Raw genomic sequence first — 20699 nt, 5'->3', positions numbered from 1 at the left:
CTTGAGATGACAAAGTTATGAAGCCCATAATTATAGGTAGATGAGGAAAACCAGTTAAATCTCATAATTTATTGTGGGCAAGGTTATGGCAAAGGAAACCATTTAGAAGAAGCAGTGCTGTAATTCTGTTATAAATTTTTAGAAAAATTGCAGATTTCAAGTGTTACTCCTCTGACCTACACTGTTCATGTTTATTCTAAGCATGGACATTGAACTGTGTATGCATGGCTGCAGTCCTGAATGCATTTTTTAAAAGGTTTAGCTTTTTCCTGATGCTCCAATCTTGTACTTGTACTGTAGACAGAGAGTCTGTGGTTAGACACCCAGCCGATTACCAGCCAGGATACTCCCGTGGGCAGCCCGGGGATTTGCTGTATGTACACGCTGAAATATTTGCTGACTGAATTTGTTTATCATCTGGGGACAGATAAAATAAAACAGCCACCTACACAAAATAAAGAATGGCAAATCCTTACAGCATGACCATGGTGGAGAGCACAGCATTGGGGACCTATCCATGCTGCACGGATATCTGAGCTAGTGGCTGCAAGTCAGATAGGATATGTACTGAAAGTAGCTCACCAGCAACCCAGAATGAACAAATTTACCCCAGTTCTCAGCAAGCTCATGAGTACACACTGTATTCCACCTTATCACAACTACCCTGCTTTCAGCATCTTACACAGTTTGCTAAAACTCAAGGTCTGCGAAGAGTCTGGCTCTGTCTTCTCTGAAATACCCCTTCAGGGAGGGGATGACAACAATGAGACCCCCGTTAACCTTTTCATTTCCACAAGAACTTAGCCTCTTCCCACTCATTATGGCTCCAGCACCTAAACACTGCTCTAGTTTGTCGAAATTCTGCTTGTACCAGGGTGCACCAAACAGGACACAGCATTTCAAATGCAGCCTCATACGTGCAAAGCAAATTTGTAAATAAGAAATCTAAATAAATGAGAGAGACTCAAGCAAAATAACAGTTTTCAAGCAAAATGGTTAAGAAGGCTTCACAATATGTCCAGGTGACTTGGAATGCAATATCCTCAGCAAACCACTTTGTGGCAGCCCATGGTAATGAAAAAAAAAAAAAATCCTCCATACTGATGTTAAATGTACAGGAAAGGATTCAGAGAGTTAACACATACTAAGTACACAGCACATTAGGCAAAAATACCTCAGCGTAACTTGAGGTTTTTATTATTTATTTATTAGTAATATCATCCCCACTGCAACTAAATTGTGTACATACACCCTCAAATTCAATCACTCTTGTGTAATCTCATGTCCAATTACCTCTGCTGGATGGGTTTTCTTTCTTGTTTCATCACCTTCAATACGAACACCATCCTGATGCCTTTCCAGTTCTGCTTCACCACCCTGAATCGCATTGTCCAGAATATCCTCTTGGATCCTATCATGTTTGTCCGTACCTGGGCTCTCTTTATCAGCCTCCCTCTGATTTGAAAAATACAAAATGTTTACAACCAGTAAAAGTCACAGTCCAAAATCTAAGTTTACTAAGGAACAACACACTCCACAAGCTGTCTACTCTATCTTCAATGAATGAAGGAAAATGCTGAGGTAACCCAAACCCAGAGTCTCTTGGAAACGCCCGCTCAGATCAGTTTGCTGTATCGGGACCTTAATCACTATGACACACAAACCTAACAGGAGTAAGTGCTCACATGATTTTTAATATTGTCATAGAAGTTTCTGCTTAGACATATTTGGCAACTCTAACTATTGATCTTGCTCCTTCTCCAGAAATCACAGTATGGATAGTTTCCACTCTGATATTTTGATGGTCATCTCTCTCAGCTACTGTTATCACTCAATGACTCAATGGTCAATGAGGGAGTTCTCCAAATCGTTCCCTCAGGATCCCTGCACAGGTGAAGTAATTTATAGTGTGAATGTCCTGAAGCCCATCCCCTAAAGATCAGGGGTTCCAGGTGGTTCCAGGCTAGCGACCTCTCATTACCTACCTTGTGAGTGCGGGTGGCAAAACCCATTGAAATCACAGGTATGGTGCAGGTTTTGTATCATAGAGAAAGTGGGTCCAAGCCCTGGGGGCTTGTAGAGATCATAAGATTGATCTCTTGCACACTTCACATGTGCAGGGCTGAGGCGATGATTTGGAGAACATAATCTATCATTCCTTTCATCAGGTAAGGAAAATATGCCTCTGTAAGACTACAGATTTTAAGGAATTACATATGCATTTCTAGTGAACACACACACACACACACACACATATATATACTGACATGTATTAGAACATATTTGTCAGGCACCTGAACAGCCTGCCCCAATCTGTCCTTGCTTTGATGGATACCCTGTAATGGGCTGTCTGACAATACGCTGCTTTCCTCCAAAAATGGATCATTTTGCTTGTCTTGCTCTGACATATTTCCATTTACATCTTGACCCTAAGAGAAATCATATAAAAGAAAACCTGCTTGTGTAAACATTGTCTTTTAACATTAATCTCTGAATGGCAAAAATTATTATCTATGAAAACAAACAGGACAAATATTGTGCTGCAGTTCTAAACAAGTTTTACTGGTTTAAGAGAAGCTCTCAGAGTTCTTTGGCAGAGGCGTATCTGCAATTTTCTCATCTATACACCTTCTCCCCTTGTGTCCTGACCAAGGATACCTGCTCTAATTACACGCAAGAGAAAGCTATAAGGAGGTTGTGTTTAAATGGGAAACTGCAGTTTTGAATAGATATTACTGGCTTGTTACAGACTTGTTATAAAAAGTTAAGGGAGTTCTTCTCCACATCTTTGATTTATACACATATATTTACAGAAGGCTTGATTTCAGTGAAACTAAGGATGCAATATAGGATGCAATATACAAAAAGCATTTGAGAGACAGATGCCTCTTTAACCAGTCTTTCACTGTCATTATTGTCAACGAATATACTCACATCATGGATTTCCAAAGGCTCCTTTAACTCTGCTGCTGTGGGGCTCTCTTCTGCAGCGACAGGAGTATCAGAAGTGATCTGTGTCTCTCTCTTCAGCATTGTATCTGCCTTATCTTCCGTTTGTATTTCATTACCAAACTCATCTTTTAACTCAAGGGCTTCACTGAAAATATTTTCCTCCTTTTGCTTGACATTTTCAAGTCTTTCTTCCAGACTCCTGTGTTCACTCTGAAGTGTTTCAATCTCATCCTTACTAAACTTCTGTCCTGGTGAAGAGGTGTTTTGTTTAACAGTTTCTGCTAAAACCAAAATCTTCTTTAACGTTTCTTCGCATCGACTAAGAGGTGCTTGTTGTTCCTTTAAACATGAAGAAAACATTTTATTGACAAGTATCTTCACTCGATATACTTAATGCTAAGATCTAAAGTCAATCACTAAAATCATAAATATTTGTTGTGAACAACAAATTGTGCTCAAAAGTACATGCAGACCTATTTGCTGCAGAAAGTCAAATACTAAACCAGTAGTCAGCCATTTTTATGAACAGGGAACACCTGAAGCTATAAGCATTACAACAATGATAAAATAATCAGATAGTATGCCGTGAAGTACATGGTGATCTTTCCAAGTTCTGAACAGATAATCCCCTCCCTCTCCTATTCCTTTTTACTTGTTAGAGGTATAGCAAATTCTGGAGGAAGGGGAATTGCAGTGATCCGTATCTGAGCTATGGTTACAGCCTTCAGTAGCTCTCTACACTCACAGGTACAAGACTATTATCCGTTCTGCCAAAGTGCAAAAGTATGTCTACTTATGCATGAAGGACGCTTCTTAAAACTGAACTTAGCTCTGACATTTTCCTAAGCTGTCCGCTCTGGCTAATTTAAAGACACTTACTAACACCAAATTTAATGATCTCTTTCCTCATTATGCCCAGAGAGAAAAAAAAAAAACCCAGCCAACCAAATTGAAGAAGCCTGCATGCTTGAGCTAGGACAATTCTACCTTCAGTTCAGCTGACAGTAAAGGTCCACTCAGTTCGTGAAGAGTGGTTTTAGGCCTACAATTATCTTGATAAAAGGAACACCACATATATTTTATATTTTAGCAAGGTTTCTTGGTTTTTCAGTTTGACACCATTAGCAGTTCTCTTTTATAAATGTGATCGTGTCTACAAGCCCCTAGGGCATGGACCCGCTTTCTCCATGATGCAAAACCTGCAACATACCTGTGATTTCAGCTGGTTTTGCTCAGCTGATGGTTGTTCCATTGCTGGACCTTCACAATCAGCAAGCTTCTCAGAGCCAGTTTTCAGCTCAGTGCTCAGGCCTGCTACCATATCCCGAAACTGCTGATGCTCTTGAACATGATTTTCTAATGTCTGCATTATGGTCTGGAAACCAAGGAGTTTCTAGGATTAGTCCACCATAACTCAAACAAATATAACTCATCCGCAGACTGTGACAGCTTTTCCAGGACCTCAGCAACACAAAAAACTTGCTTGTTTCCCATAAGAACATACTTCTAAAGGGGATGTTTTCTATCCAGAATGGATGAAAGATTAGATGCAGAATGCCACATAGGGTGCAAATGCAATTTGCGCTAAACTGGGTGGAACCAATAACAAACAAGATGCAGGAAAAGCCATTCATCCTTCCAAAAAGAAAAAAAAATACAGTGGCTTGGAGATTATAGGGACAAATGCTTCATATTATAGCTATCTGAATCTCTTTATACAGGTAGAAAATGTTATTCTTCACACTTACCTTGGTCTCATTTGTTTAAACATTTATCCCTCTGCAAAGTATAAGGAGGTGAAAAATTTGAGCTTCTAGTGTTTTTTCCCCCACACTAAGAGAGAGAGAGAGGAATTCCCTGCCCTTCTACAGAGGAACTTTCACCACTCCCAGTTTTACCCATAAACTTGCCAGCTGAAAGACACTACAGGCAAACAGCGAGAACTGCAATCAACAGGCATACCAATAATCTCATAAGGAATAAGAGTGAGGTTCCAACCTGTAGCTGGCTGAGCAGATTTTCATGTTGGTGCTTTAATTCCAACCATTCCACCTCTGTGAAGCAGGGATCCCCATTGTGACCCTGTAGGTGATCTTCCTGGCTTTTCAAGTCATTAAGTCGGGAAGTTAAGTCTTCTGCTTTCTGCAGGAGGTCAGCATAGTTTGTCAGCTGAGCTTGCTTCTCCTGCAAACCAGGCTGAAGGGCAAAACCTATCTCCTGTTGCTGTTTCTCCAGTTCAGTTAGAGCCAGTCTCAGATCTTCTTTGCTTTGCTCATATTGCTCCCTGTTGAACTGAAGTTGCTCTTGAGGGCTAAGAAAAAATACTGCGTTTAATAATATTAAAGTATTTTTATTCATTACCTAGAAAATGTCAAATTGTGAACAAGTCAACCATTAGAATGAACTTGAGCATACTGAATATTTTTCTTCAGGTTTTAAATTACTGATCAGCTTTAGACTGGAATTTTCAAGGTGACAAAAATGAAAAACACTGAAGTTATTGCCACTGAACTGGACTTAAATGCAGGACAAGTGACTAAACGTCTTAACTATAAAACCATGGTTTCTAGCATCTGAGATGTGATGCTCATGCTCTGTATTTTTCCGCTTTTCATTACAGCAGAAGTTCTGTTTAAAAACTACAATATGGCTATGAATGTATTTTCCTTGACAACAACTTATGACAGTCTGCTGAAAGGAAATGTTATGTAGAAGATACACATTGCATTGGTTGAGATGAGGTTGGGGGAGTGTTTTAGAGATACAGACAACAAAACCAGCATGTAATATGGGTCATATTAGCACAATCCAGTACCTACTTTCCTGACCTTGACATTGGATTTCAATTTATGTGCTTTATAAGCATGCATGCCGATCTGCTGCAGGTAAACAGCTTGCATTTGTCCACAGGAAATATGCAACTATGATCAGTGAGACAAAAGTAACATTTTTATGTTCGCATTTAGCAATGAAGCTCAGATATTTTCCAGATGGAACGTAAATGCCAACATTTGAAAATATGATCCCACACAAGTAAAGTCTGGTTAAAATTCTGTAAAGTACAGCAGGATAAACGAAGACAAAAGCAAAGCTTAAGTGTTTTGGTTTTCGCCCCTCAAGATTTGTATTTTTTGGCAATGACAAATAAAGCATAGCCTCACATACATTAAGTACTCTTCCTTCAAGTTCTCTATTCCAGCTTCACACTGCTGCCATTACCGTGTCGCATCTGTTATTCACAGGCCTGATCCTGCAAGGTCCTGAGCATCTCTTCAGATGTGCTTTTAAACCAGGCTTTAAAAATTCTCTTTTAAAAATCCCAGCCTCCTGGATTTACCCCAAACTCTCTTCTGAAGCAGTACGAATCTGTGCAAAGGTAGATCCTACCCATGCTGGGGGACCATGCCTGGGGCACAGAGCCCAGACCACACTGCAGGGAAGGGCCACCACAGTGGTTAAATCACTGCACCCTCAACTGCACGGTCTAATGAAACAAGGAGCATTGGGTGCACATATTTTTATTTTTTTTTACAAGAGTAGCTGAGCTACTTCAGTATCAAAAGGGAATCTGAGGGGAGCTGGGCAGACCCCATCAGCTGTCCTGCCACCCCCCTTTCATTTCCTGGCTACTCCCCCCACTTGACCGTTCAATCCAAACTGTGACCTGCCCCTCCACAACACTGCAGAAATACAAGTATTTTTCTAGGTATCTTGTTCTGTCCCCAAAGAACACAAATTAAATGGAATTGGTGGAGGAAGAAGAGAAGAAAGTTGATATAGCAGTAAGTGAGCTGTACTGCCTCTTGGCAAATTCCACATTACCTTCTATATTCAGTGGCTAACTGACAGGTGCTTTCCCACTGGTTCTGGAGTTCAGAAATAGTCTGCTCAATCACTGGCTTCTTAATTTTCTCATTTCTCATTAAAGTTTCTCCTAGAGCTACCATGTTCTGTATTTTGTCCTCTCCTGCATCTTTGAGAACTGTGATTTCCTGTATTAAACAAGAAGAAGAAGCAGTACATATACAACTATTTTTGGTTTCAGAATAAAAGGTATTACCAATTATTTTTTTCATATTTCGTACACTGCTGTTCAAGACAAAAGAATTCTCCTTCCAATATATCACATAAGTGATACATAAACGGATAGATGATCTAGTTTTAGAGAGTCTGGGATAATGAAGCTGATTTATTAATTATTCTCTACATAACAAAGACAATATTGTGCTGACAAATAAAAAAAATGCTCCAAATCTTAGGGAGAGATATTTGTCACAATACTACCCTTCCGCAGAACGAAACATGTAAATCCCAGCATCCTCATCCTAAGCAGTCGGAGAGGAGACACAAATGGGGCCTGAGAGACCCACCCAGGCAGTGGAGCAGCCCAGCACAATGGCACTGCAAGACACTTGAGAAGCCACACGCTTTGCAGAGGCTCTCCAGATGCCCCAGCTATGTTACTGACTTCCCTCTCCACCTCTGGAGTGGGCTACGATGGGAAGGTGCATGGCCACCAGCATCTTATGAGTTGAGTGCTGCTCCACCCAGAGATGCAGCAGAGAATCTCATCTTACATGCGTAATAAACTATGCAAAAACAAAAACAAAAAAATCCCAACCCCCCCTTCCTCCCCAAATAAGCCACAAAACCACAGGCAATCAGCAATGACAGTATCTTTTACGAGGTACCGAATCATCAAGCATTCCCCTGATGCTAGCATGAGCTGTGAAGTGGAAAAGGAATACATTTAACACAATACCTTTATCTGATTAATCCTTTCGTCTGATGGCAACTCACTTCCCTGTGACCTCAGGTTATTAACAGCCTCCTTGAGCCTTTTGATCCAGCAAGAAACATCCTGGGCAAGTTCTTCAAAATTTTGTCCTTCCACTGGAAGTCTCTCAGTATTCCCTGCCATTTCACTTAAATGTGTTATCAGTGCCTGGTATCTGCTAATAAGATCACTGGCTTCTGAAATGGTTTCATATTCTGTCAGCCCAGCCTCCCTCAAGGAATTTGCTAGCTGAGCCATGGAGTCAAATGGTTTTCTGAAAAATACAAAAAATTAATAAACATCTATTTGTTGTAACAACATGGAGCAATCTTCTTTAGAAGACAGTTCTTAGATAGAGACCAAAGAAAACAACACCTCTGCATTAGTAGTGTTTTATAGAAGTTTTCAAATTTTGTCTCATCTTTTTTGATCTCTTCTAGTTTTTCTTCCTGAGCAGTGAGCCATTCTTCCAAGACCGTGCTGCTTTCTTCAAGGCTAAAGAGAGTATAAATACAGACGCAGGTCAAAATGAGAGACATTACATAACTAAAACCTGCTAGCAGTAGTGTTTTGCTGAAAAAGTAACATAAATATCATGTGCCTGATCAAGCAAAGTTTTAAGCACAAGCTTAACTTTAAGTATCTCGGTTCATGTCACTGAAACTATCCCTAAGCACATACTCCCATATAACACTGAGTCTGCTATGAAGCGAAAAAACACATGAAGCATACAACAAAACACTCACTACCCTTTATTAAAATACCATCTTTAATAAAAAGCAAGGTTGTTTGCCATTCACTACGGCTGTTTAATAATGAATCATTTTATATTACTTGTGATTAAAATGTCAGAAACTACATTAGTTCCCTACCTACTGAGCTGCTGGAGAGAAGCACCAAGTTCCTTTTCCCGTTTCTGACATTTGGAAATCAGTCTATGTAGTTCTGCTTCTTGATCTCTCACACGGCTGTTAAGGTGGTTAATGCTTGCTTTGGGCAAGTAATGCTTCACTTTATTCAATAAAGTTTTAACCTCTTGGATATCTCTGTCTTTGCCTTCAGATGTTAGGAAGTGCTGGATAAGAGCACAAACACAAGATGCATTTGTCAAATTTGCTGTTGTATAATAGATATTTAAGTTACAAGAGTTCTTCAACTCCTGTTATCTCCACCAATAATTTCTACACCAATTCCAGTTCCTGAAAAGGAATATTTATTAATTCACAGTTTGCTGACTATTCCACTTGTAAACAGAAAAGTTGCTGTTTGTAAAATAAGGAGAAAGTGAAGTAGACGACATAGATCATCTTCTCTACAGCACAAATACACACAGAAGAAATAGGCAAGCAGCATTCAGATCTAGCACTGACATCACCGCTTAACTGTGATTGCTTCTTGCAGATGTTGTGGCTTTTCCATCTCTTTTCTGTTGATTCTGTCTGACTTAGAGTGAAAATCTGGCTACATCAAAGTGAATGCAAAGTTTTCACATTTGAGTCCAATGGGGGTCCAATTTCATTTTACTCTCTACAAATCTGACTTTCTGCATCTTTGCACGCTGAAGTACTTGGTCAAAGTCCATTGACTTTCACTAACTACTGTCCTGTCTCTCACTTGCCCAACTGTGTATGAACTTGAACAGTGATACTCCATTTTAACAGTTTTATTTTCATTCCACTTATTGTCCTAATGCTTTAAATTCTTTCAGCCTCGAGTTCCAAAACCACTGTAGGTGAATTCACTCCCAAGAATAGACTCCTGTGTAAAAAAAAAAAGTAAACCTTCAGGAACAATCAGCTTTAGAAATTAGAACATTTTAATACTTTACCTTTAGTCTCTGCAGTCTTTCTTCCAGTATCGGTTTTGTTTCTGAGGGGTCAAAGCAGTCCTTCAAAGACAGCTGAGTACTGCTGAACCAGTCATTAAAATTCTTGCACTGACCTGAAAAAAGATACATTCAAATTTTCTTCATTAACTGTATTCTGTAAAAGAAAATCCTATTTAACATGAAGATTTCAGACAATTTGTGATTACATTTACCAGTGCTACTGTCAAAAGTTGCTTTTCACTACAGACCATGTGACAGAAAATGCTGCAGTTCATACTTTTTTTTACCCAACGTTAATTGACAATAAACATAGCTGTTCACTTGGGAGGGACAGTCTGCTATACCTAGCGGTTTCAGTAAAAAAGACCTGAATTAGCCTATTGGCAACTTTTCTCATTTCCACACAAATAAATATTACTCAAAAACTATTTGAAGATGAGACTACCTTTGGGCCTAATTCTACACCTGCACAATCTTGTGTCAAAATAAAACAAAAAGTAACTAATAATGCTATTCATTCTCGTAACTAAGATTAAATGAAAAATGACTGGAAAAGATGAAAAAGTTTGATTTCTCTATTTTTAAATTAAATGTTCTGACATTTGTTCCTGAATTATGCTTTATACTTCTTTCACCTATTTTTTTAAATGTAAAAATAAGAAACAAAATACTTTGATTCCTATTGAGTGGTTTGTTGGAATCAAAAGCCATTTGTATCCAAATCTTTATCTTGGTCAGAACCCTGAAGCAGTTTGAGATATTGAAGCAGTTTCAGACACTGAACCAAAAATAAATTAATTGCATAATCTTTAAGTGGTTATGATGGTCAATACAAACCTATAAAGCTACATAAATGTGAAATGTGTTTGCTTACGGTTCAAAACACCAATAAAGTGATCTTGAAACACGTGTTTCTTCTTATTAAATAAATCAGTGACACATTTAAGCTGCTTATTTAATTCATCCACATCAGGACAATCCGTCTCTTCTTGGAGTAAGGTCACATGGTGTTTTTGTTGCAGAATTTTCTGGTGTATCTCCTAAAGTGAAAAAAAAAGGACAACTGTTAAAAAGCAACATTTGAAGTGCAAGTAGAAGTTCACTGTACAGAGCTGCTTTAGTACAAACTAGAGTTTTGCAAAAGGGCTTAGTCCTGCCTATGTGTCAAAACAATTTCATAAAGTATATTGACATTAACAAGGCAATCAATAGGTAGATATAAGCACTAAACTCTCTTTGAGCAGTGTATACATCTGTATGCATACATAATCATACATACACATTCACTCACGCACATTTTGGCATCACACAGAATAGATATGTGAAGTGCACAGTAATATAGTATGTTCCAGAGCGTATAATACCTAGAAGCTACAATGCCATAGCTGCCATTACTATTCCACCCCTAAGTGCCTTAATCTGTATGTCAAGTCCCTTTCAAGTTGATTGAAAGATAACTTAGAGGGAGCTGGGAGAACTAATTAAAACCTATATCTTTCTTCCAATGCCTGTGATTTCATGGCCCCAAACACTAGCGGTCTGACACCCAGAATGTGCATAATCCACTCACTGCTTAACAGAAGGTTTAAATCTCACCAGCCTTGAACCTCCAAGCAGGAAGCAGCTCTTTCTTCACCTCTCTCCCTGGTGCAAAGAGGAAGGAAAGCTGGCTTAAATTGCTTACTGGGAGCTCCCCTTGCAGGCAGGCTCAGGTGGCACAAAGACAACCTCTGTATATTACCCAGTCTTGGAAAAGATACAACCCAGTACCCCCACTACTGCTTTAACATATCTTGGGTGGTATACTGTTGTCGTGTCTATCACTAACCATATCTAATAGCTGTAAGGGTTAACTAACTACATCTAATAACATCCAGTGAAAACAAGCTTTTCATTCATGTTTCTGACAGCTTAAGAAAATATTCAAGCCAGGATCTTCACTTGAGTTATTCCAGCAGTTTACAACATATACAGGAGAAACACTTATGAAGACTTGCCCAGGAGAGAAACAATGAACAAAATTGTAAAAGATGCATAATTTGTGGCACACTACCTCTAATTTAGTAAAAATCTCTAAGGTGTCAGAAGGCGATAAAGCTTTTAAAAGTGATTCAGTCATTCCAATCTGTGTCTTGGCCAGATCAAGGTCTCCTTTTAGTTCTGCTGTGTTCACGCCGAGTTCACTGGTCCCCCGCTTCGTTGACAAGAGCTCTTTGATTAGCTCCATTTTTTGCACAACAGATGATCTGATGACCTTACAGTTGGAAATAAACATATGTAAGAAATTATACAGGACTGATTTCCTAGAATATTACAGAACTCCATGATAGACATAAAAAGCAATGAAATTATCTGAAGTCCAGACGTTTCAATCTTTCAAGCTTGTTCCAGTTTCCTTCCCTCCAACTCCATAAATTGAAAAATAATAGTATTTAAGCCCTGCTTTTCTGAGGAGGAATGATCCCAGTTCATCTTTATTAGCGATGCATTTACCGGTGCTGCTTTACTAATAAATTTGTCAGTCTACTCCGGTGTCTACTCTCAGCTGGTTAAAGGCCTTACCTGCGCTTCAGCTACCAGGAAAAAGAGGGTGCCAGCTCTCTCTGTAACACACCTCCCTGCAGTGATCCCACAAGGGCAAATTCCCCACAGTGACACAAAAAACAGGCAAGGACAAGAGAGAGATGGGGAGCTCGGGCTCGAGACTAGTCACTAAGGAGCAACAGGTCCTTAACCTTATCCTTAAGGCTTCCGCAGATTTGCATGAGACAGCAACTCAATGGGATCATGGCCACATGCTGAAACACCACCCCAGGGGGCTCAGGGTGCTCTCAAGGAGCATAGTGTGCACAGCACAAGGTTGCCAAGTCCTTTCCTAAGCTCCTTAGATCACTTTACCCAGTGAAACTCCTCTGAGTTCACTGCCTGCTGAGGATAAACACACAAATAGCCAAACCGGGTCAAGCTCAAGGTGCATCTGACAGAGACTGGGAGCGGATGCTTAGGGAACTGGTACAGGATCAAGGTAGGCTAACATGGTCTCAAACAGTGGAGAAGGATTTATTCTTTGCTGTGTGAAGTTAACACAAAAAGATGAAGATTTCCTTGTGATATCCCAAAGGAAAACGTCACAGTAAACACCACACAATGCAAATAGCTACATTAAGCCATATCCAGGTAAAGGTACAGTTTAAAACAGACAGTCAGCATGCTGAGTTGCTGAGATCCCCAGAGGGATGACGAGGTCCATTGTGCCTTGTTCTTGGCCCATAGCTAAAAGCCAGATATCACTGATATTGGGCTCTTTCAACAGTCCTGCAAAACAGTTGGGTCAGGTCTAAGTCCCTAAAAGGCACAGGACTGAGAGAGGCCTTTGTGTTTAAAATTACAGGTTTGGTTCTAACAGCTTGAGAAAGACAACAAATGAAACATCACTGCTAATAGCCAACAAAATGCCTCCAACTGTCTTTGGGTAGATTTAAGTCAAACCAAGAAATTATTGTGGCAAAGACGATACTAGAAGCAGGGCTGTAGTAATGAGTACTGGCATATTAGCTGTAAAAGCTTTTTCATACCTGTAGCTCCAGTGGAGGTTCATTACTATTCAGAAGTTCTTCTATCTCAGCCACTGTGTTGTCAAATTTCTGGAGTTTCTGCTCTTGGACTCGTAAGCATGCCTAAAGGTGGAAAAAACACATCGGTAACTGTGTTTCCCCCAAATTAAATTTCCATGTTTCTGTTAGAAAATTATATTACTAATATTCTGATTCTGCATTTTGGCATATAGTGCTCCCACAACTGGTCCATTTCCTGATTTTCATTTTAGGAATTTAGACATTTTTTTGTATTAGAGTCAGAAACACTCTATGTTTCTCAGGCAAAGCAGTTGTTAATGCAAATCTAGCACAAAGTTAACAATCTTAATTATTTTACTTCTATATTAACCCAAGTAAATTTGCAGGAAAATAGTCTTAATTTTGTATTTATTTCTTGCTGCTTCTATTAAAAAGGGATATTCTCAGATGTTATAGACTTAAAGTCAAGAATTGGCATCCTGATGATACACTTTGGTAGGGATGTGATAAAATATAACACATGCTGTAAGCACTTTGTTGATGTAAATCCTTTATATATGAAGGCTTTGAATGGATTTTCGAACAAGCCAGTAATGTGAAAGTAAAATACCAGCTTCAACTTATGAAACAGGATATATCTAAAATAGTCACATTGTCTCATATTCCCAAATCGATATTCCGAACTCCCCCAGGACAAAGTATTTCTTTGCAGTCTCTCTACAAGCAATCATTAAAGCCCGTTCACGTGCTGCAGCCCTTAAAAGAGTTCCCATTTGCCTACTGGCTACAGCAGAAAGCAGAACTTCTCTCACATTATTTATACTGAAATTAAACATACAGTCAAATAATTCATTACTCTGTTCTTTTATGACAGGCTTCTTGAAAGCACATACACCGATGCTCTGCTGGGTGGTCACAAAGGACCCTGGGTTTCAACCCTATGTAACATGATACACATTGCAACAGTTGGGGTTTTTTTTGTAATTAACATTAATGTAGAGATGTTTCAGGATCAACAACAAAAGAAATAATAATAAATTGATAAATGAACCTGACGTCCTCTGCACTTTAAATCATTTTACAAAAATACCAATGCACCGAGTTCAGTTTCCTCTCCTTCTATTCCGCTTTTATAGTAGCTCATGGAAAACATGGTTTCTCTCCCCCTTGCCCTCTCCTCCCCTCTCTTTTCAGAATTATCCTCTCACATGGGAGCAGCAGAGGAGCCTTAGCACAGCCACTACCAGCACAGCCCTTCCTAAGCACCAGTAGAGGCACGTCAGAGGCATGGTCACATCATGCCAGGCTTGAGCAGTTTCCAGGTAACAAAATGGCTCTTAAGATGCAATTGCCAGCTGGTGCATTTTTACTGGAGCCCTCAGGGACCTCAACTAACCCAGGTAAATTCTAACGATACAATGGTAAAGACAATAATAATGTGACAAAATATCCACCTCTGCACAGCATGTACCCTACTGTTTCACTAGGAAGATCTATATACAAAGAACACTTTGGCTTTCTACTGCTCTGTAAATTAAAACAAATGAGCAGTGCTAACACTAGCAGTAATGCTGCAAATAAGCATAATAAAAAACAGCATTTGTAGCATGTAAACACTGAGAAAAAACTGCCTGCATATTTTCAAACAAGCGGATATGGGATACATTTATGTCTCAGCCCCACTCAAGCAGGATATTATTTTTGTTTAGTAGGTACTGGCTATAACCACAACAAAGCAGCACAGCTTGTCGATTATGGTCCTAAAGTCAGAAGTTAAAATATTTACCCCCATATGTGAGTATGTGAGGCTCTTCAATGGCATAGAGCTAGCGCATGTGTTATTACACCCAACTGCACCCCGATACCAAGTGTTAATGCTATAATCTGTGTGAAAGGGGCATGGGCAGCCCAGGCTCTGTTGATGTCTGCCTGTGTGCAGCCCCTGGAGACCCGTAGCAGCCAGCCACTATTAAGGCTGCATTAAGTTACACCAGGGAGCACACCGGGACAAGGATCGCAGGAGCAAATAAGCCACCTCTGCAACCTCTTCTTGAACTGTGCATTGCCCAGCCATTTCTGAGGCTGCAGTATCTTCACTAATAGGCAATTTCTAACTAGAAAACTAATCATTAGCCTATACACACTCTCTTCCCTTTCTTCTCTAGGCACAAGGAAATATGTGCACCACTGTACTTAAGACTACAAGCTTTCCAGGCCTTCTCATTGCTGTATGTTTGTGCAGCACAAAGGAATGAGGAGGCTTTTGTAGTCTAAAGCAGCATTTGAAGTGTTGCATTAATTTAAAACAATTTAGTATACTTACACGCTATCTATTTATCAGTTTCCAAGACCTGCATCCCCAATACATTATGCAATATCTTCAGTGAAACTATCCATGCAGATACAATTGCAAATGTTACAACTTCCTCTGCTTTTGCAATGCTGATATTTCTATGCATGTGTATTTTTTAGTCCAAAGTTCACACCACTACAGTATAAGTTAAGGGTAAAAAATTTCCATTCAAATTACCTTCAACTGCGTAAGGTCCTCTTCGGTCAGACAATGGTCTCCTGCGTTCTTAAGTTCTGCATTTGCCCAAGCGTCGATTGTGCCAGATAAACTAAGAAGTTTTTCCCACAAAGCCTGAGCTCTTCCCAAATTATCACAGTAGTTTTCAGTCTTTTCATTGATCTATCATGAGATTTATATACAGAAAACACACACAGATTTCAAAAATGTTCAGTTATATTCTAAAAGCAAAAGCAGCATAATAAAATCGGAGCGAGATGAAACCACCCACAAAAACAACAAGTGCGGCAAGGGAAAAAAAATCTCATGTGTCTTCACAGTGAACTGGTCATGGAGAAGATATTTAAATCCCTGCCACACATGTCGCCAAACATACCAATCACAACGGCAGCTTGCCAGTTTTAAGACAGGTTTAGGAAGGAGCCTTGCTCATTAATGTTTATCTACTCTCAGTAAATACCATCTAATCTCAGTATTGATGCACTGCTTAGATCAATAGTGGCAAACATTTCTCACCAAAAGCACCAGCATTGTAATTCTCCAGATTGTCTCCAAAGTCTAAATCCACAGAAATTGTTATGGAAGCACAAATATTGCCTTTCTGCATTTCCTAGAATTATTTACTGTCAAGGAGTATCCATGATAGTACCTGAGAGATCAGAAACATTACGCCAATAGACACTCTGCAAGCTTTGCTCTGGTAAACACTTGGAATTATCTCTTAAGAATCTTTGCCATATTGCACTTAATTTATTCCAAATATTACACACGCGTCAGAATCAATTACTATAATGCATAACAGATAAGACCACCCTGATAATTTACTTTTTACATACATCCAGCCATCTGTCCACAATAATGTTAGCCTCATTCTCGAATGGAGGCTCCTCAAAGCTTCTCATTTTATTGAGCTGGAATTGAAGGTTTTTGCAGATCTGATTTATTTTGTCTACATCTTCAGAGTGATCATTAAATTCCTCTTTTGCCTCTTCAATCTGTGAAAAAAGACCAAATGGATATTTATGAGCATGTTTATTTATGACTATTCAGCAAAACATTTTTAGCTGATGTGCTGTTCTTTTTAGTTTAGAGAAACAACTGCATTACACAAAATAATCTATTTTATGTAATATAATGAAACTAGGAATGTATACTGTATTGTTATATCCCTGCCATGCTGATAGGAACATTTCCCTGTTAGAAATCCATATCATTCTGATATTGGCTGCAAAACAGCTGAGTGGGAACTACAGATAATATATTTCTGACTAAGAGAGCCAAAACCACAGTTTGCTTTAAAAGTCATAATCGCAGGATCCAAGGCGACTGTACATCCATATGCAGAACCTTAGTTATAGAAATAAAATGCACAACGTAATAATCACCTGAGATACTTTTACAACTCTAAAAAATATAACCTGGCATTCTGATCTGCAGGTTTTGAACTCCTTTTAAAAAAAGCTAAATCCTACTTAAACATATCCATTGTGAAATATGCCATTGCCAGAAACTGACATGTCCCTTTTTCCTACTTTCTATTTAAACACTAGACTGCTTCTTTGTGCTTAATTGCAATGTCAGTGTTTACAAACAACAAGGAAGCTCGCTGGAAAAGAAACACTGACCTCTAGTGTTAGGCAATTTGATACCAAAAGCTCTCCTTATTTCCCAGAGACAAGCATCACATCTTCTCATATAGATACTGCCAGCCACTGAGATAAGGGGAGGGACGCAGAGCAGCACTCACAAACCAGAATAAGGCAGAGAATCTTCTCTGTTACTATTTTATATAATTATAAATAACAAATCATCAGCACTCAAGGACATGTACTATGCCGCAGCTATTGCGGACCGCAGTTCTGAGAGTGGGAGTTGCAAAACTCAAGCTGAGGAGGAAGGGTTGTTAACAGAGCAGGGGGTCCCCATACAAGCAAGGGCCAGGGTGTGCAGGCAATCTCCCCTGCAGCAGGAGCCCGAGCGATACGAGGTGCCAGAGGTCTCGCTGGGGAAACCAAGAAAAGACCCTGCCTCAGCTGAAGGGGGGGTGGCACACACGGACACCATCCCCTTGCCTGAGGGGAGAAACCGCTAACGTTCCTTCTTAAATTTAACCATCCCAGGCACTGCCTGAGAGCAAATGTTCCTGAATGATGCCTCATCAGAAAGCCTAAAAATGGGATCTGAACAACCAGTTATATAACCCAGCCAGGAGATGTGAAACCTGTACAGTAAAATGGTCACGATGGACATGCTGCTGTTCGCTAATCCATCAGCCGTGGACAACTATGTCTAGTGGTTGCATTCATATAGAAGAATGCAGCTGGCTGTCAAATTTTTGTCTGAAAAAGTGGTAAACTTTAAAATAAATGAGGGGGTGTCCAGCAATACCTGCTCTTTCAGTCTCATCAGCTAACGTAAAAGCTACTGCAAATGTTTAACTGCTATCAAAGACACCACGAAGCAAATGTTTCTTACGGAGGCCAAGGCTCTTATATACAAGGTCTGTCTTCTAAGTAGGTTTGTAACATAGGAGAAGCGAAAGGACAAATACTGAGCTATGTTGTTACGGCTTCTAACCGCAACACAGCCAAGTCAGTGTAAGAGTAGAGATTCATGCTGCAAATGTAACCAGCTCAAGGAAATACTATCAGCCCATTAACTATCAGGCCAAAAAAACATTTTGGCCTCCAGAAGTCCACACCCCAAGGCAGCACCATGCTGGCAATCCCCAAGCTGTCTCTGAGCGTGGTGGCAGTGACACACAGCAAGGTACGCAAGCTCCAGCCTGGGAAGCAGGATAGATCTCTCATGGCCCAGTCTCTGAGCAGATAAGCCATGCTGACACAGCCTTACGGCTCCTGTTCCTCATCCTGCTTGCTCGGGGCTAGCTGTAGATCTCTGCACGGCACTGCACGGTGCAGACAAACCCCACAGCCCTGCCTGGGACCCAGTGACACGAGCAAGGAGAGGATACGGACCTAATTCTTGGTTATAAGCTACAGCAACAGCAGAGAAACAAGCAGCCCCAAGAAGTTGCATTACCTATTATTTTTGCTTAAGCGGTACAACATTTTAAAGTATCTTCTTAGTAACAAATGAAATTGCTATTTTTGTATATTTACAAACTGCTCACTGTAAGGTTTTTAACTCAGTAGAAAATATAGAAATATTCTAAAGGGTGTGGATGAATATGGCTGATTTTAACATGTCTTTTGGTAGGACAGCATTTCATCTTATATTGATACTAGATACTAGGAGTGTGTCCAGAGAAGGGCAACGAAGCTGGTGAAGGGTCTGGAGAATAAGTCTTACGAGGAGCGGCGGAGGGAACTGGGGTTGTTCAGCATGGAGAAGAGGAGGCTGAGGGGAGACCTCATCGCGCTCTACAACTACCTGAAAGGAGGTTGTAGTGACGTGGGTGTTGGTCTCTTCTGCCAAGTAACTAGTGATAGGACAAGAGGAAATGGCCTCAAGTTGTGCCAAGGGAGGTTTAGATTGGACATTAGGAAAAATTTCTTTACTGAAAGAGTGGTCAGGCCTTGGAACAGGCTGCCCAGGGAAGTGGTTGAGTCACCATCCCTGGGAGTATTTAAAAGACGTGTAGATGAGGCACTTAGGGACATGGTGTAGTGGGCATGGTGATGTTGAGTTGATGGTTGGACTTGATGATCTTAGAGGTCTTTTCCAACCTTAATGATTCTATGATTCTAGATCATAGTTTTTCTATGTTGTGTTTTTTTTTTTAATCCCTCCCCTTTAACAAGACCTTGATTCACTAAACAAAGCTAGACATTAACTTAAAACAAAACCAGGGTATGGTCCCTAAATGTATTTTGGAAGCCAAAGTGAAAGCAAGGTCTTAACATTTGCCCTGAAGGCTGGATGTGCAAGGGCAACCCTACACCCGAAAGCTCTCAGTAAAGGCTTTTCTTTCCTTTTCAGTAAGTTCTTGTTACTCACCTTTGTTATTAGTCTGTTCAAATTCTCCTTCCCCATGTAAGAAGTTTGCTGTGAAAGCACAATCTCCTGTTTCTGGATGATGCTGGTCAGACTAGTTTTGCAGCTTTGATATTGCTTCAGGAGCTCCAGAGCCCTTGCACACTGCTCCCGGCTATTAAAAAGAGATGTATTATTTATGGCCTAAGCATAAAACAGCAGCCTCAGCCTCTTGTCTGCTTCCTTCTCCCACATTCAAACATGTGGAGAGTTTGGAAGAGAGAAAAGGGGAGATAAACTGTACCAGTCATAAACCCTGGAATACTGTGTGGTACCTGGTGTGGTATTTAGACAGTTTCTGGAATCAGAAATGCTCTTCATCATTATATGCCTCTGATTCACATTTAACTGTGATATGACCTGAGCAGTTCTGTTTATATGATACTCTCTACCTGAAAGGTGAGCTCAGTCACCAGTAAACTGAAATACAATGTCCAGCAGATATCACAACAGATTGGGTGGTGAACAGTGGGAGATACCACCTCAGCCCAGCCTTCAGTGGAATATAAAAACAGATTACTCCCACTGACACCTGTGCAAGCCACAAGGATTAATCAGAACTGTGCCAGTCCATGCAAAGCCTCTAGGCATCTTTAAAAACCATAAGACAAGGACAGATGCCTTGGGTGATCAACCATAGCCTTTCCCAGTCCTCACTCTCACAGACTTATCAAACCAAGCTCCTTTTCCTGCATAAGAGACTGTTTTCCCAGCTGTCCTCTTCCATTTGTTTCAGTTTGTCCTTTCTTTTTGAATGTGCTGGCATGAAATTCACAGCAAATATAGAAGACACATCATTCCCAGCAGCAGCCAGGTTTTTCTTTTGGATACCAATTCAGTCCAACACACAACTGCATAACTGCTAAATGATGGGACTGTGATGTCTTAAAAATAAAAAAAAATTCATGAGCTTTGGGTGCAAACTTCTATGTGCAATTCTTGGCATTATGATAGTTCACAGCATCATAATAGTAACATTTGCTACTGTATCAGTATTTAATTTACTTTAAAGTATGGTCTAATGCTTTTCTGCTGTTTCAT

At 40.0% G+C, this 20699-nt stretch overlaps 1 protein-coding gene across 1 annotated transcript in view; it reads right to left on the bottom strand.

The window, feature by feature from the left end:
* SYNE2 (spectrin repeat containing nuclear envelope protein 2) overlaps window positions 1-20699 on the bottom strand; it is a 199346-nt gene that overhangs the window by 123933 nt on the left and 54714 nt on the right. The window contains exons 31-46 of the mRNA XM_075150894.1: window positions 19623-19773; window positions 16499-16657; window positions 15663-15824; window positions 13133-13234; window positions 11611-11811; window positions 10432-10597; window positions 9558-9670; window positions 8602-8804; window positions 8105-8224; window positions 7715-8003; window positions 6775-6944; window positions 4951-5263; window positions 4163-4327; window positions 2935-3291; window positions 2295-2429; window positions 1294-1455 (exon numbers count right to left, since the gene is read on the bottom strand). Coding sequence (XP_075006995.1) covers window positions 1294-1455; window positions 2295-2429; window positions 2935-3291; window positions 4163-4327; window positions 4951-5263; window positions 6775-6944; window positions 7715-8003; window positions 8105-8224; window positions 8602-8804; window positions 9558-9670; window positions 10432-10597; window positions 11611-11811; window positions 13133-13234; window positions 15663-15824; window positions 16499-16657; window positions 19623-19773 — 2968 coding nt within the window. The remainder of the gene's footprint in view (window positions 1-1293; window positions 1456-2294; window positions 2430-2934; window positions 3292-4162; window positions 4328-4950; window positions 5264-6774; window positions 6945-7714; window positions 8004-8104; window positions 8225-8601; window positions 8805-9557; window positions 9671-10431; window positions 10598-11610; window positions 11812-13132; window positions 13235-15662; window positions 15825-16498; window positions 16658-19622; window positions 19774-20699) is intronic.

Source organism: Calonectris borealis, chromosome 5 (assembly GCF_964195595.1).
Source record: "Calonectris borealis chromosome 5, bCalBor7.hap1.2, whole genome shotgun sequence".
NCBI lineage: Eukaryota > Metazoa > Chordata > Aves > Procellariiformes > Procellariidae > Calonectris > Calonectris borealis.
This window is presented reverse-complemented; position numbering and strand designations above follow the sequence as displayed.